A 16,467-nucleotide genomic window follows, 5' to 3' on the forward strand; every position below is an offset into this window, starting at 1 on the left:
AGGAAAATGCTACTTGTTTTCACTTGCTACTCGAACAATGACAGCCCGTTACACAAAATCAGCAGCAAAGCTCCCCCCACTTTTGAAAAAAAAAAAAAACCCAACAAAAAAGCAACAAACAAACCAACAAAAAATTTATGTAACTCCACAGCTAATCCTCACTAATCTTGAGCAAGGCATTTAAATCCGGGCAATAAGCTTATTCCTCTTGCCCACCCCCCAGCCTATCCGTACAGTGAAAAGGGAAACAAACAGAAGCAAAGTTCACAGCCTTGTGCATATTCCTTCCGAGGACAGCAAAGTGGCTCTGAGTCTGCTCTGAAGTAAAGCCTCCTACCCCGACATTTCCCATGCACAGCGACCGAGGACCTTAAGAGGAAAGCTGCTTTTGGCTGGTTTATCACTTGCTCTTAGCTAAAGCATGGAAATCTCTACTCTCGCAACGTACCATTGCCTTGCTTTTGTCTGGTATTTTTTCATTGCCTATTCAATCACACACATAAGAACAGAAGAGCGGCCATCTGAAGTGTTCCTTTACGGTGGGCAGTGGAAATATTTGACAGTCCTCAATCTGGTAAGCAAATCGTGTTGTACAGTGATACCAATATGTCTATTTGTTTGTCTGCCATCTGTGCCTCAAGACATATGCAGCTGGTATATTTGCTGCTGTTAAACTGCCTCCTTTAACAGTTTATACCCCAAAGAAAACTAAGTAGGGATCTATGCTTGTCCCGTGAAAGGTATTCACAGATTTTATGCAGAAAGAAGATCGACTGGTGAGCTACTTGGCTTTCAGAAAGTACTCTGAAGCTAGCTGCCTCCTTATAAAAGAGACAAGCTATCAGTGAGGAGAGGGACAGAAAGGTAGGGTATGTCCAGCCAAGATACGTGCAAGTTTGATGCATGTTATCTAACCCTTAATTCAATACACATTATAATGATGATTGAAGTTTTACTTCAATTATTTAATAGGCTTTTGCATCCTGTAAATTACAGAGAAGGTAAAACAAAGCATAGCACGGTGCTAATTTAGCCATTCAGAGTACATGCTTAGTTTGACAATCAGTTGAGAGCACAAGGGAATTAAAATCCAGCCTGCGGAGAGAGGTGCTTGTGACATTATTACATGTATTTTAACAATGCTATCAACTACTTGCTGAATTTCCTAAAAGTACACAGAAAAACATAAACCCTGATGTGTTCTGGTTCTCCTAATATGTTAACGTTTCACAATATAGAAATCAAAATAAAACACGTGAGATACCTTGGGGGAGAAGGTTTGTTCACAGTCCATGTGGTTCATCAGTGACTCATGGCAGTGGTGGCAGCCGGGTGGAAATACCTGGCATGTGGAGAGGGTTCCTACAAGGGACACACTTCAGGGACCCTTGCTAAGCTGAAGGATGACCGCAGGGACCTCCGTAGGCTTTCGTTCATTCTGTGTGACCGTCACAGTTCAGCATCAGTGGGAGGTCTGGCCCGGGGTACGTTTGTCTCTGCTTTTCCTCTTCAGAAGGAGACACCCCGTGGTGGTTTCATGGAAGCCTAAAGGCTCCCCAGCTCCAACTGGAGCCTTTGGAGACACCCAGGGCATTGGGAAGTTTGGGTCCGTTCCAACTTCAACCATTCTGTGACCGTGAAATATTTGCCACCAAGAGGCAGTGAACGGCACATGAGGTGGCTACAACAGCCTGGGCTTCAGGGAGCCACAGCACCCTTCTTGGTGGCCACAACAGCCTGGGCTTCAGGGAGCCACAGCACCCTTCTTGGTGGCCACAACAGCCTGGGCTTCAGGGAGCCACAGCACCCTTCTCAGTGGCCAAGATAACTGTGCAAGGGTGAGGGCACTTACATCACTGCAATCAGGGTGCCGTATGCATGGCTCGTGGCTGTGTTGTCTTTGTATCATTACATTTAGGCTTTTTGTGATGTTTCAAAAATAAATTTTTCCAAAATGCCAGGGATCAAATGGTTAGCATTCAACAACCTTAAGGATATTCTGTTTGTCAGTAGACTAAAACACCACCAGTCAAGTCCCAGGCAAGGAAGGGACTGTGTACCCAGCTCCTGTCCTTTGTTTTATGGGGGCAAAGCTGGCCCCGTTAAAATATCACCCATACTTTCAGGCAAAACAGCATCTCCACTCCCATCCCCTGGCACCATCACAATGACATCTATCACCCAATATATGACACAGCTCTAAAGCATGACATCAAGAGGAGAAAGAAAGTAACCCATCTCCCAGTATTTTGAGATGCAGAAATACTTACTGAAATTATCGCCCAGACTCCCTTAGTGACCAGCAGTGGATGATCAAGGAAAGGCTGCACAAGAGAACAGCGTGTGTAAGCGTAAAATGAACTTCCCATGGCTCTACCCTCACACTGGCATACACCCACCCAGAAAATAAATCCAGGCCAAGGTGGCTAATACCCATTCAAAGCCTTCTCTTCATTTAGCTAAAGGAAAAACATACCTGTTTATATTTCTGGTACCTTCCCTATCCTGTGGCAATGAGTGCTACAAAGCAAGTGTGCCTTGTGTAAAAGAGCAGTTCATTTTGCTGGTGTAAACCTGTTTCCTGACATCCTGAATTGGATGCTTCTTTACTTCTGTGTTATAATTTAATCATCCGTCCCTGTTCACTTTTTCTTTGCCACCCATTAGAGACCTCTACCAGATTTTCCCCTCGGTTATTCTTTTCTGCAAGCTGGAAGCCAGAGCCTTTTTAATCTCTCCTCACAAAGGACTGCTTCTTTCATTAAAGCATCTTTGTCGCCCTTTGCAGTAGTTTTTCTAGTTTCAGAAAGGGGTAAGTAGGGCAGGCTGCAGTGGTTGAGCTATGAGCACAGCATCAATTTATACAGAGGCCTAAAGGTGTTTCCTTGTTTGTTGTTTATTTCTTCTTAACAATTTGTAACTCTGTATTTGTCTTTTTTGATTACTGGTGAGCAAGGGACCATCAATTTGAGCGAGCTATCCACTGTGAGTCCAACATTTCTTTCCTGGATGGTGATAGCTAATTTAGAACCCACCGTTGAAAAATCTCATTGAAGTTGCTTTTTTTTCTAAGATGCATTACATTGCATTTACCAAACCAGATTTTCACCTGCTATTTGATGTCTCAGGCACTCAGTATCGTGAGATTCTTTGGCAATTTTGCAGTCAGGCTTAGTTTTGACAGAAAAAAAAAAAAAAAAAAAAAAAAAAAGATTTACAAAGCTTTACCACCTCAGTGTTTGCTCCCTTCCCCAGCTCATTTACGGATCTGCTGAACAGCTCAAGTCTCATTAAATCTCCCTGAGCAGGGGCCCTTGCTCTGCTTCTCTAGTCCTTTGTCTCCCATTTTTAACCACTTATTGATCTGATTGCAACACTAAAATGGAGCTGTCAGGCAGCAAGGAGATAGTTTGAGCTGAAGATGTTGAATATGTCTCATTCAGAAAATATGGCAATGAGGCAGGGTGTGCAAAATTACTGCTTCATGGTAGGCGGTCCTTCTTTTGCAGAGATGTGTTTTTTTACAGGAAGGGGTTGCCAAAAAGGGACAGAGGCCTGGGGAGATAAATGCCCTCATGTCCCCTTCTTCTGTTGACCTGGAGATCGCTTGTTGATATCTCCAGGTGGCAAAAGTTTCCTGCGCCACTGTATAAAAGAGGAAGAGGGTGAGAAGACAATATGGCCCAGGCTGCCATGAAGCTCCCTGTGGGGCTCCACAAGACCTAGAAGAGTCATTCCATGGTTTGGCATTAAAGCACTTCACTCTTGTTGCTGCTGAGGGACATCAAGGACCAAGAGGTGGCTGTCAACCACAGACGTCTATCAGGCGCACACCTGACGTGACATTTCTGTGCCTTTGGAAGCAGTCCCAGGAAACGCCTTGGGATGCCAGGAGGGATGGTCCCAGGGAAGAAGAGCAGGGAAAAGCTTCCCAGTGGGCTGTGCTGGTCCAGTGGAGACGCCACGCTGGGCAGGACTGGGCTGTGCCTTGGAGGCTTCCCCAGAGCCAGACACGCGGAGCATTTGTCCAGCTCTTCTACCTGTCTCCTATCAGACTGCAACTGCCTGGCTTCTGGCATCGGCTGGCTGAATTACTTGGAAATTTTCCCCAAAAAATTCCTCTTAGCTCTGTGGAATTACATTTTAAAATTTCCTTCTGTGGAAAGCTGTTGTGGCCGGCTCGCTCTGATCCAAAATGGAAATACTGGGAAACATGACATTTTCCAGGGATGGAAATGCAGCTTGACTCCTAGCTCTGCTGGAGGGATGCTGGAAGAATTTCTTCTAGATATGACCCTCTTTTAGCACCTCATTCAACTCCTTGCCAGTCATGTGGCTCTCCCGAGAGAGCTACAGCTCTGACATTACTTTAGATTTGTTTATCTAGTTAATGATCATAGCAATAAAGATTCAGAAAGGAAATATTTTTGTAGGGGGAAAAAGATAAGTGGGCTTTGTATCAAAGGGGTTCATTGACCTATTATTGAACAAGCAGAAATGATAGATAAAAACAGTCTTGTATTCATTTGTCTGTGACACAAAACAGTACAAGTGGAATCATTCATTGCCTGAAATATCCGAGCTCATAAACTGCTCACTGCTGTAAATCTATTGGTAAACCATTGCATAATGAGCACATTGCACCTTTAAAAACTATTAATTGCATTCCTGCCCCATTTTATTCCTTATGCTTTTATATGTTGTAATTGAAATACTTTTAAATTCTCCTGAAAGCTGTTTTTTATTTATTTCAAAATAGAGCCAATATTTAGTATACATATTTTCCAGGTTGCTATCATGTGAATGGATGTGTGTCTACACTAAATGTTGGCTGTTATGTCTAATACCCTACTCAAAATATTAGATTTATCCCCCTTTAAGGGCAGAGCTTGAAGCCCACTTCATTTTTTACTAGTTGGAGATTTCAATATACACATGGCTAGATCTTATAAGCAAAAGTGAATCACATCAGGTTAATTAAACAGAAACACCCCTTTGATCACTGCAGCAGATAAAAATTAAGGTTTATATTTGTCACTATGACTCTCAGTTTGGAAAATCAATCTGGCCAAATTAAGCATTTCTACAGCACCTAGTGTCATGGAGCTCTGCGGGTTCTAGAGAGGAAAGCAGCATCTTTCCAACAGGGATAATCATATCCATATTCTCCTCTTTGGGTTAATCATTAGCTTTCTGAATACTTCTAGTTTTCCTTCTGTTCGTGTGGGAATACTTTAGGGGATCCTCTTTATTTACAGCCAGAGGATTTATATTCCACAAGCGGCTGCAATGGGTTTGTGAGCGCCAGCGCTGCTGTTTGGGAAATTCACAGGACATCTGGAATAATTTGATGTTTTCATGTAATATTATTTTTCTTTTTATGTCAACATTTTCCAATTGGTGAAGGGCTGCGAGATTTGGATGTGCCTTTCTTACAGGAATATGCCTGGAAGAGCCTGGGTTTGGTGCTCTGACTCAAGTCTACCAGCAGTGAACCCTGCCAGACTGAGTGTTACTAGGGATGGTTCTAGCTAGGTTCAGTTTTCTGGCTTGAAAATTGTTTGTATATTCTTCCATTGCTCTTGGAAATACAGGGTGGTCACAAACTGTCTGAAACACCTTTGAAGCCACAATGATGGACAAGGGTAGAGCTATGAGCAGTGCAAAAACAAGCTCCTGAGGCTGAGTTCAAACTCCTTCAGGAGTTGTTCTTCTCCACATTCAGCCAGAGAAATGGGTCAGGTTACACATCCGGATAAGCGTTTTCCATATGGAAGATAACATTGTCCTCCCCTGCATATGACAGAATATTTACCAGGCTGAGAATGTGGTTGTTTTGGGACTGTTTCTTTTCAGAAATGTTTGTTTTAGTTAATTTTGAAGGGGATAAGAAGCAGCCTATTCCTGTCCCATGATTAATGTAAGGCTGACCATGAACAAGATAATAATAGCCCCATCCTCTGGGAACCCGGCCTCTCCCTAATTGCTTTATTGGCAATTAGTCACCATGTGGCACCAGACTGTCACCACCCTCATGTTCATTTTTCATGCTTTTTACAGAAAGTTACTGCTGACTCTACAGTGTGTAATAAGAGCTTCTGTTTATTAACAGGCTTTTCTTAGCTCTTTAGGGACTTGGTTTTGGTGTCCTGGTGAGGCCAAGGACTGGGGCAGATGTTTGGGTTGAACATGTGTTTGGGTCTAAGCAAACTGTGCCCCAGTACAGACTTTTCTGAACTAGACCTGTGACTTGGAGGGTGGAATCCCTACTGACTGAAATTGTGCCTGCAGTTACAGAGGGTAATTGTGATAATGGGAGAGAAAGAGGAAGAAACCCACATTTAAAAGAGCTGGTTTGGGTACCTCAGAATTGAACAAAACCATATGTGAGTTCTGGTGAAGCTGGTTGGGTTTTTTGATGTAAAAATGTGGCTATTCACCCCGTGCTCTTGAGAGGAAAGGAGACACAGGGCTCTGCAGCTGAACTGGGTGGTATCTCAGATACCTTGTCCTGGGTGACCGTGGGCCAGTCACCCAGCCTGTGCCAGCACCTCCCGACCTCCACGCCGTGGGTCTGCGCAGGCACGGGGGATGCTCCACCAGTGGCACCTGGCTGCAGTTTGCTGTGTCAGCCAGCTGGGCTGCGGAAAGGATAGGGAAGGAAGGATGTATCTTTTCCCTTTGCTCGGGAGCCACAAAAATGGATGGGGGATACTCTGGTCACGGAAACTATGGTCATTTTGATCCCCAGGAAGACCCAGTCTCTGAAAACTAAAGGTTGCAGAAACCTTTGACAACAGACGTGGGGAAATCATAGTCCCCTCCTCCCCTCAGATATTTTGATAATAAAGGGATTTCTGAGGGAAAAGCACTGCATTAATTCTGTCCCCTCCCAAGCACCACCCTTCTCGGTTCTTTCAGAAACTCATGAAGTAACCAGCCACAGCTTCAGACAGTTTGCTCTAAATAAATATCTGATTCAGAGTAAGATCATGGCAAAAGAGATCTCACCCTGAAAGCTGTAACACAGCCTCTTTCCATTTCAGCATTGCTAGCTGGAACAGCATTTGCAGCAGGCTGCATTTCCCATATTGCCTCACTCAGGGACGACTGAGCCTTAAAAAGAAGAGGCTGCCCAGTGAGTTAACAGAACTGAACTAGACTCAGTGCTGAATGCAAGGTAGCAGGAGAAGTATTCATCTGCCAGGCTTTGCCTTGGTGCATCTGACAAATCTGGTTCAGCTTGATAGGCTGCGTAGCGTTAGGAGAGAAAACAAACTAATCAGAAAAGCAGTATTGGCTTAAACTACAATACTGTGACAATTTCATACAGAATTCCTCCTAGCACCCTCCCCAAACAGCCCCACTCTCATTACTTGTAAATGATTTAAACAAAGAAAACAACAAAACAAAACACAACCCATCCCCCCCATCCCCAACTCCAAAATCCATTAGTTATAAAATAGTTTTAACTTATTCTGTTTTAGTTAGAGAAGCCTGGATCTCTGCTTCTAAGCACTTGAAGTCCTTTCCTGAATTCTTCTGACTTCAGCAAAAGAGGGTCTGGTTTTGGTAACTTCTGCACCCAATTCTCCTTTTAGAGCATTTTGAGCTACTTGACACTGAGATCAGCTGCACCCCGAGTCCCTGGAAAGAAGGCCTTGTCTTGGCTAAGTGGTGGGAGAAGCTATCTAGCAATTGCTTTACAGGAAATATTTCCTGGCATATTTTGTTCTCTCCTGCTCCTGCTCAAATACATTGAATGTAACAATTAACATAGGAAGTGTGAAGGAGCTGGCTTTCAACACGTCCTTCCACCTCTACCATCTGAATCACATCACACATCTCTGTTTAGTCTATTAAACGAGATACTGTTAAAGTTATCTCCCAGACAACTTTATTTAATCAGTTTCAGTTAGTAAAAAAGGTTTAGCCAACAGCTATTTCCCTCAACACAGGCTTGCAGCTTGTGAACAAAACAGCTCCCTGAAGAGCAAGAGCAGAGTTCATTGAGGAATGTGCTAATTAAAGCTGGATGAGTTTCCCTCATTAGGTGTAATTACTTTAGGTTTTGCAGGCTGTCTTCTATGGGGTGTCCTTCCTGGCTGATGTGTTGAGACTAATTAAGAAACTGCGATGTGCTAAGTGCATAATTTCCAGCAGAGACCTTCTTTTCAGTGTCCTGGCTTTCCCATTGTCCACAGTAAGTAACCTCTGTACATAAAAATAATGTTTGCATAAACGATTAGGGGTGTATAACATAACATGCACATGTATAAAATAGATAAGAACTGTAGGGCTTTCTTTTACTGTTTAAAAATGGATTTGGACTATTTAGAAGAAACAATACTGAGCCTGTCATGGTTGAAAGCAAAGCCTCTTGCACGAACTTCAGGGTCGCTGTCCCCGAGCAAACACAGATTGACCCCAAAGGGTGAAGGAGGTCTAATCTCTCTCTTAATCTCACAGTCCAAATAGCTGTGGATTTATCAATTTAAGGCATTTCTCTAAAGGGCAGCATGGGCCAGGAGGACATGAGAGGGTACCTAAGAGGCAGCAAAATCTCACATCTCCTTCTCTGACTCCAGCATGGCTTTAAATAAGCACTGGAGAGAAACAGATTCACAGGACAATAATTATAGTCATAGCCAACATCAGATTGACCACAGATCACCTACTCCCTCACAGACTGTTTATTGAAATGCTGTTTATCTGGTGCTGTGGGTTGGATGGGAACTGATGGGTTACTTAGACATGTAGGTACCACTCTGTGCAAGTGAAGCCTGCAGCCATCTCTGAATCTCAAAGGGCTGAGAACTGCTGCTTAAATCTGGTCCACAAGCAGCTCAGCCAGCTGGCTCACTAAAAAAGTCCTGCCAGGGATGGAGACAGAGAGACTGGCTGATTTATCTGCCCAGCACAGCAGTATTCACAATGCTGCTGTCATAACACCCCCCAGGCATCCTCACCATGCCTGCAGGATGGAGGCACAGTAAAGTCTCATTCTTTCAGTATCTCACACCCTGATGTCCAACTCCAGGCACACAAAGTATGCTCAAAAACACAAAGCCTGGTCAAAAAAGTGCAAATCAGCTTCCAGGCATCAGCAACCGACACCAGGGTTCATTTCCACCCGTTATGTTCTCTCACTGTAAATCCTCCCCTGTTGGAAAAAAAAAATGGGTGCCCAATGCACGTCTTGCACCTGCAGTTTAGGAATTAGGCTTATGAATTGCAAAGATAAGGGTAAGTTTTATGTGGACTGTCTTACCAGGATCTGTTTTTACTTTGTTACTGAGAAGAACAAATGCTGTGGCTTGACAGCCAATCCCTTGAGAACTTCTGGACCATCAAAAGATCCCATCTGTAAAGAAAAAAGAAAAAAACTTTAAAGCCAATCTAGTATTCTATAGAAAATGTCAGTGTTGGCAGTTTATAAAGGAGGTTTTTCTCGCAGTATCAACACATAACACTGCACCTCAGAGTAAATTCTTTTCTTTATGTTGTAACATGTGAGATATGTGAATTTATCTGGCAATATTGCCATTTTTCACGTAGATGTTTTGCCTTCTCAGAAATGTAAGCACTAGCCAAATCGTATCAATTATGTTTGTCTTTCATTTTGAAATTTCTTTCATTTTGTATTTTGTTTCCAGTTTGTGTCTATATCCTTTTGGACACTGTATACCTACAATCGAGAGCTGGTTTACCCCAAAAGCCTTGATAGAGTCATCCCGCTTTGGTTAAATCATGCTGTGGTGAGTAAGAAACACCCCTGCCTCTCGCAGAGAAGAGAGACCTTGCAACGCGTGTTCCACCATTGCATTGTGTCGCTTTCCAGAATTGTTTCACAGCTTATTCCTTCTCACCTCCTCCTTCCTACTTGTCAGAATCTGATGTTGAGCTGTACACAGCAAACAGATGCGTGTGCTTGAAGTCACCTCGAGTAGCCTTTTAGCACACAAAGAATGTCAGTGAATTGGTGTTTGTCAAACCTCTGATGTCAATGAAATGATAAGGAAAAAAAAAGAACTCTCTTCCCAGTTATTGTGGCTCAAAAAGTAGTTTCTGTAAACAGGAGTCTATGAAATACAAAATGGCTGGGAGTATAACAAAGCAGTTTGTAATTTTTAAAAAAGGTGAAAGAACCAAAGAACATCTGACAGCTCTACAGCTAATAAGCTAATGTGTGCACAGCTTTGAATAGCTGAATTGCAGTGATTGTTTACAGATTTTCTATAAATACTTTCCAGATTTCTCCTTCATTTGCTCTGGCTGTTTTTATGATGTGTTGAATAATCACATATTTCTCATCAGTCAAGTGTAAGGAGGCTGACAGTAACATGGAAACCGTGGGTGGATTGTAAGGTCAGGGAGGCCTCGTGGGGCTGATGGGAAGGGGGAGAGAAGGGAGAGGTTCAGCGCTAGTCTGAATCAGAGAAGCCAAAAAGTATGAAATAATTGCACAGCAGACTCATTTCTCTCCAGATTTCATTTCTTAAGTACAACGCTTTGCAACCCACTGCAGCGGCTCCCGACGCGTGTTGAAGGTAAACGCGGGTGGCTTTGGGGTTCCTGCCTGAGGACACTTGCTAAAGGCTTTGAGCAGCCACTTGATTTAAACAGGCGCATTCAGATACGTGTGCCTGGAATCCAAACACACCGAGGCATGTCCGCATTGCTGATATCCGAGTGATAAACTGCAGCCATGGTGCACTTTTAACCTTATCACCTGCTCCCTGCCCACCCATTCATCTCCACCAGGGCCTTTACGCGGCTGTCCGTACCTCCACACAGTCACAAACAGGCACCACTTTCCCTCAAAACCATCGTCCAAGAAAAATAAAGATTCCTTTTGTCCCCAGCATCATGCTAGTTTCAGGTCCAGGCTTTGGTATGGGTGACTGGTTGAAGTTTAAAATCTTCAGGGTGTTGGAAGTGCTAGGGAAAGGGAGAGCACAGGGTGGAGCTGAGAGGAGATGGGCTTTGCTGCTTGTTTTAATCCTGGCGCACAGCTGAGAATTTGCCCTTTCCATTTCCACATTTGTTTATGACATGGGATGGTTGAGAGGTGCTAGAACGTACATTTTTATTTCATGTGCAAGAACTCTCTGCAGGAATCCCTCAAACGTATTTGTTATAACTTCTTTCTTACCCTACCTACATCTACATTTCATAACAGAGTCAGTCTGACAACAACATAAAGCTTTTCCATCTCAGAAATGTCAAAAACAGGTGTTAAAAAAGGAAAACAATACTTCCTCAAAATTATTTTGATGAGAGAGAAGCTTCACATAAAGCAAACCTCTATCACAACCTAGTATTTTATTTCTAAGCTCTTAATACTCTGCAGACATCTTGTGCTTGACAGTTCCTGGGTGGGAAATCTTTCCAGTCACTATCGAGCGTAAAACATCTGCCGCCAGCGTAGACTGATCCCTGCTATTGACAATCCCTACGTTTTGGGACTCCTTCCAACAGGTGCCTTCAGGCTTAGCTGAGGCATTTGTTTCTTCCAACCCAAAATATCCACCAGGTTGGATATTTCCATCCCTTCCAAACCACAAGGAAGATCCAGGGAGCTACGGACAGTTTAAGGGACAATTTCCAAGTTCTGATTGTCAAGAAGACACTTTTTCTTTGGGTTCTTTTCCTTGCACATTGCTATACTTTATGGCTGTGAGATTGCAGACATTTCATGGCAGACTGAGGCAGCATCTAGCTGGCTTTGGTGGAAAAAGACATCGGTATATCAGTAGTAGACATCAGTGCCATATCATTTGCAGTGGGAGTATTTTTTTTCTCTCTCTGTCTATTTTAACATTGTAAATAGGGAAAGCATATGTTGTTATGTAACTGAAGAGGGAACCTAAAAAATAATTATGCAAAACCACTTCAGGAATACCAAGCTCGAGTTCGTGGTGATGCTGCAGCACCTTCCTTGCAAAAATGAACTAGCCATTTATTTTTCTCACATTTACTGCTCTTACAGTGGGAAAATGTTGTTGCCTACCTGGTAGCCCAGAGTCGTACAGAGAGCATTACATTTGGGGCATGTTTTTGTACTCTGAACAGAAACATTCGCCGTTTTGCAGAAAGGATGGCTAATGCAGAAAGGAATCTTGCTAATATTTGAAGGACAAATTCTCCAGACTACCTAGGTTTCTCTCTTTGTCTTTCTACTGAGTTTAACCCAAAGGCTGTGCCTCCGTTTCCATTTCCGTTTGCCTGGGATAATTATGTTTTACCATCTTTATACAAAGCTTTGAGCTTCATGGATTAAAAAAAAAAAAAAAAAAAAAAAAGCACAACAAATTATTTATGTCTCAAACACAATTATTTTATTTGAACAAGATTTTTGAAGTGGAAGATGGCTGAGACAAAAGATATGATGGCAAATTCATCAAGTCAAATTGTTTATTTCTTTCCCTGTTGTCCCTTTTCAAGCAACACCTGGGTGCTCTCGAGAAGGCGACTAACTGCTGGAGGCAGCTTGGATTAAATCATATACATGTATTATTCAATTTAATGGCAGTATAGGGGAACACCACATTTTGAAAGGGCTGGCAGAATTGAATGCTAAACAAAGAGAGGCAGTGGTGGGCCAGAAGAGATCACTCAAAATCATTTTAATCTATAACAAAAGAAAAGATATGCATCAACATTGACCAGATGTGTTCATAAAAAATGGCAATGGTACAATTGCCTTTTTGCAAAGGAGGTTTATTTTTTCAGTCTGTAAGGCACAGTTCTTGTAAAACACAAATTTTCTTGTAAAAACCACAATTTCTTTATTTTCAGACTGAAGCTAAGTTTATTTTAGCCATCCCTTTTTGTAATTTATTCTGTAACCATGTCACCCTCTCACCTTGACAAAAATCAGCATTTTAGTGTCCTGGGTAATTTACTGACACACAGTTTTGTACTGTGCATGTTCTGAAGACCTTGTAAGCTAAATGACGAAGAATAAAAAATGAGGAATGGTAAATGGAGGCACAGAAGAAAAATTACTTACCTGGCAGACTTTCAGCAAAGATAACAGACCCCACATGGCCTGAGCCTCTCAAGCTCCTTTGCACTTTGCCCCAACGTAGCTAAGCAGTATCTGAATGTAAAAGAAAATGTAAGGGAGTGAAAGAACAACCTGGGTGCTTAGAAGTAATTTTCCTTCACTGAAACAAGCCACCGATGCCCTGACAGTAAGAATACCAGCAAGACTTGCCATGTGCCCTCTCATCTTGGAGCTTCTTGGTATCTACCAACTCTACAAGCTGCTTGTGTGCTGCCCACCTAGCTAAACCGTTGCCTTCCCTCGTGTGGACACAACTAAATCAACACAAATCTTATTTTGGATCAGTATGATTTGCTTCCATCTGGAGAAGAAAACAAGTTCTATGAACACAATGTGTTACTCCTATGTGACGGCAACTATGCAAAGGATTATATTTTCCTGCAGCTATTTTAGGAAGCTGCTACAACACTAACCAGTCAAGGGGGTGCAAAATCAATGTGTGGAGCAGAACTCGCTTTTCCGGCCACTCTAACTGGACTCCTGCTCCAGGTGTGTACACAAGAACCACCTCAGGTTCATCTTTGACCATCTTAAATGATTCTCCTTGAAACTGATATTTAATGCTTAATAATTCTTGCATATTTACAGAAGAGAGAAACATTTCCATTTGTCTGCATTTCACAGTATCTCAATTTTAAGCTGTCTGGCAACTATGGACATTCATAGGCTTGCAATTACATTCAGCTTTTGGCAAAGGTGAAGAATGTGTGTGTGAGGGATATGGAACATGAAATTAACCACCCCACACATTTAAGAGCAAAGATGCTTAGCTTTTCCCACCACTACATATATATTTTTTTGAAGTTTCCATTTCTGTTGACATAAGCCCATTTCCTCAGGGAGAAAGTATGTGTTTCACAGACAAATGTTATGGCAGGGAATCCTCCCTGGCTGCTGCTACAGGTGCAGTCTCCCCAACCCACCCTGCAAAGGAGCAGCTGGAGACAAATATTCCACAGCAAAGGATGTGTCCCTTCAGTCTCATGTCAGCTTCCAGATGCAGCGCAACATCAGCTTCTTAGAGTACATATCTAATGTCAGGGAGAAATGCAATTAAAATTCTGGCATTGATACGGAGACAAAACATTTGCTAGGAAGCAAGAGGATATCCAGCCAGGGCCTTATTTCCAGAAATGCATGCATGCACACACGAAATGTTATCTCTGAAGCTCTTTTACCTTTGATCATACAATTCGTCCGATGTTTCATCCATTTTTCACAATAATGCTCCCAAACTACCTGCACGTCTCAGAAAAAGTAGAAAAAAAAACCCCAAAACGTTGCCTTTCAGATGAGCATGAACAGACCTGGAAAGGGCAGAAACAGATGGTAGCTGAGAGTTGAGAGAGGACTGCTGCTGGAGTTAAGCTGAGCAATAGCTTCCTGACTAATTTGTCACCACACCTGTTCAGTAACAGGACTTCTTGTGCCTCCCGCTCTACCCATAAAATAAACCTGTGGTTCCCTGAAAATGCACTGATGGCTGAGAATATAAAAGACAGGTAGTAACTCTAAGAGAGAACCTAAATTCGGCAATGTACCAATTAAAGAGATAAAATGAACAATAATACTTAAGCTCCTCACTCCCTGAAAAACAAAGAGGTTAAGAGAGGAAGAAAAACGTATAAGGACAGATTACGAAAGAAAATTTTAAAGGAGGCATTTGAACAAAACCAATATCATAGCACAATAAATCAGAAGAGGGAATTTGTTCCAAAATGAAGCCAAGAAAGGAGAAAGCATACACAGATTCAGAAAATTATGAGGAGTATAAAACTAAATAGAGGCTGTGGTGACAGGAATCCATTTAGTTTTATTATGCTCAGATAACACAGGCTGTAATTGTTTATGAAAGCAACCAACCCAAGGAAATTTCCATAGACAAGAGGACATTTCCCAGCGAAGAGATGAGTAACTGAGTAAACACCTCAAGGGTCAACCAATGAACACTGGCTTCATGAGCCTCATAAGACAGCACCGAAGTGGGTTTTTTCTTTGCAGTAACATACCGATGGAGAAGATACAAGCATGAGGATTGGCCACAAGTGGTTGTCAGCACACAAGCTCTGTGGGGAATCTGTCTGAAAGGAGAAACATGGGCAGTTTTTCAAAAGTACTTGATGGTGTCGAACTGTGCCCAGTGGAGTTTAGTTTGGCCAGTGGTAACTGTTTGTGAAAAATCCCCTGCTAAAGTCTCACATGTTAATGGAAAACAGACACGAAGGGTATGTAAATGCAGACGAATTAGAAACAGCCAGCTATGGTCAACCAAGGCATCATTTCCTTCACTCCGGAGTCAAACAGGGTCAAACCGAGTCAAACTGCGACGCACGCGTTAGGCGTACGAGTGATCTCAGCAGCTCTGGGGAGATTATTCATGGGCTTAAAACTCAGCCTAGGCTTGAGCCTGCAGCTGAACACAAACTCTACCCAACCCTCTCTTCTCAGTCCCAAGAAACTTGCTTTTACTTACTTTCTCAACAGCAAAACGAGGATATAACATTGAATAAATACACAAAACTGCTCAAAATATGGGAAGTAAAAATTCCATTTGGTCTTACCAAACAGTGGAAATAATACCCAGAGAGGACTATTTATTTCAGTTTAAACTCATGAACCTGAAACGTATCCTGGGAAACACACAACATAGGGTAGGAAACAAAAAATAAATAAGCAGGAGAATGTTATAATTTTATTCTTCTCCACAGGAGATGAGTTAGCATGCCAATATTTCAGATAAAGTTCAGCATATGTTTAAGAAACTTTCTTCCCCCTGTATTCATATGCCAGAGTTTATGAGAAACAAAAAGAATTTTGCAATTTTGCAAATAGTTCAGACTCACCTGAGTTTGTCAGGAAAAAAGCAAAGAAAGTAAACACAAGTTAGAAATCATAAGTGCCAAAAAGAGCCACAGATGATTTTTAAATTGAATGTTTGGAATCAGAATTCAGAATATAAGTGTGATTAGTTAACAAAATGTCTCCGATAATTTTGAAAGTCCAATAACTTTTGTCCTTCCACTGTAAAAAATAAATTTTAAAAAAGGCATTTAAAATACTTCTGTCCTTACAAAATTCGTCAGCTGAAAGCTTTCTTCAACAGAGGTTATTAGAAAAATAAATATAGTCATATAAATAATTAATATAGTTAATTAATAAGTACTAATAGGATTCCAGCCAAGAGAAGAAAAAAGCTCTCTGGTTGAGTTCTGTTCATTGAGAGCTTGATCAGTACACACAGCTATTGTTTTAGCCCATTTTCCTTACCTCGGAGTGAAATAGTTTTTTTCTCCCCCTGTGATAATTATCTTTGACAGTTTCACTGTTTATATGTGAAACTGAGAAACTGTTAATTGAAATAAAAAATGAGTCACTGTTTCCAGCAATTTTTGCCA

The 16,467-nt window shown here is 42.0% G+C and overlaps 1 protein-coding gene and 1 long non-coding RNA gene across 7 annotated transcripts in view; one reads left to right on the forward strand and one right to left on the reverse strand.

Annotated features, from left to right (window-relative positions):
• Positions 1-216: 216 nt before the first annotated feature.
• Positions 217-16,467, forward strand: part of LOC104365816 (androgen dependent TFPI regulating protein) — a 33,706-nt gene continuing 17,455 nt past the window's right edge. The window contains exons 1-3 of one of the 2 annotated variants that reach the window (XM_009972659.2): positions 217-574; positions 8,069-8,203; positions 9,657-9,758. In XM_009972659.2, coding sequence (XP_009970961.2) covers positions 422-574; positions 8,069-8,203; positions 9,657-9,758 — 390 coding nt within the window. In that variant the 5' untranslated portion in view covers positions 217-421. The remainder of the gene's footprint in view (positions 575-8,068; positions 8,204-9,656; positions 9,759-16,467) is intronic. The other variant, XM_032987770.1, reaches the window with a different exon arrangement.
• Positions 945-16,467, reverse strand: part of LOC116960415 — a 31,849-nt gene continuing 16,326 nt past the window's right edge. For 2 of the 5 annotated variants that reach the window (XR_004406379.2, XR_004406376.2), the window contains 6 exons: positions 15,082-15,153; positions 14,251-14,379; positions 13,996-14,103; positions 13,016-13,105; positions 9,272-9,364; positions 1,787-2,324 (listed from right to left, as the gene is read on the reverse strand). This is a non-coding gene — a long non-coding RNA (uncharacterized LOC116960415). Of the gene's footprint in view, positions 1,439-1,786; positions 2,325-8,147; positions 8,215-9,271; positions 9,365-13,015; positions 13,106-13,995; positions 14,104-14,250; positions 14,380-15,081; positions 15,154-16,467 lie in introns of those variants that run through there. The other 3 variants (XR_004406378.2, XR_004406380.2, XR_004406377.2) reach the window with 3 other exon arrangements.

This window comes from Tyto alba, unplaced genomic scaffold (assembly GCF_018691265.1).
Source record: "Tyto alba isolate M040663 unplaced genomic scaffold, T.alba_DEE_v4.0 Super-Scaffold_48, whole genome shotgun sequence".
Classification (NCBI taxonomy): domain Eukaryota; kingdom Metazoa; phylum Chordata; class Aves; order Strigiformes; family Tytonidae; genus Tyto; species Tyto alba.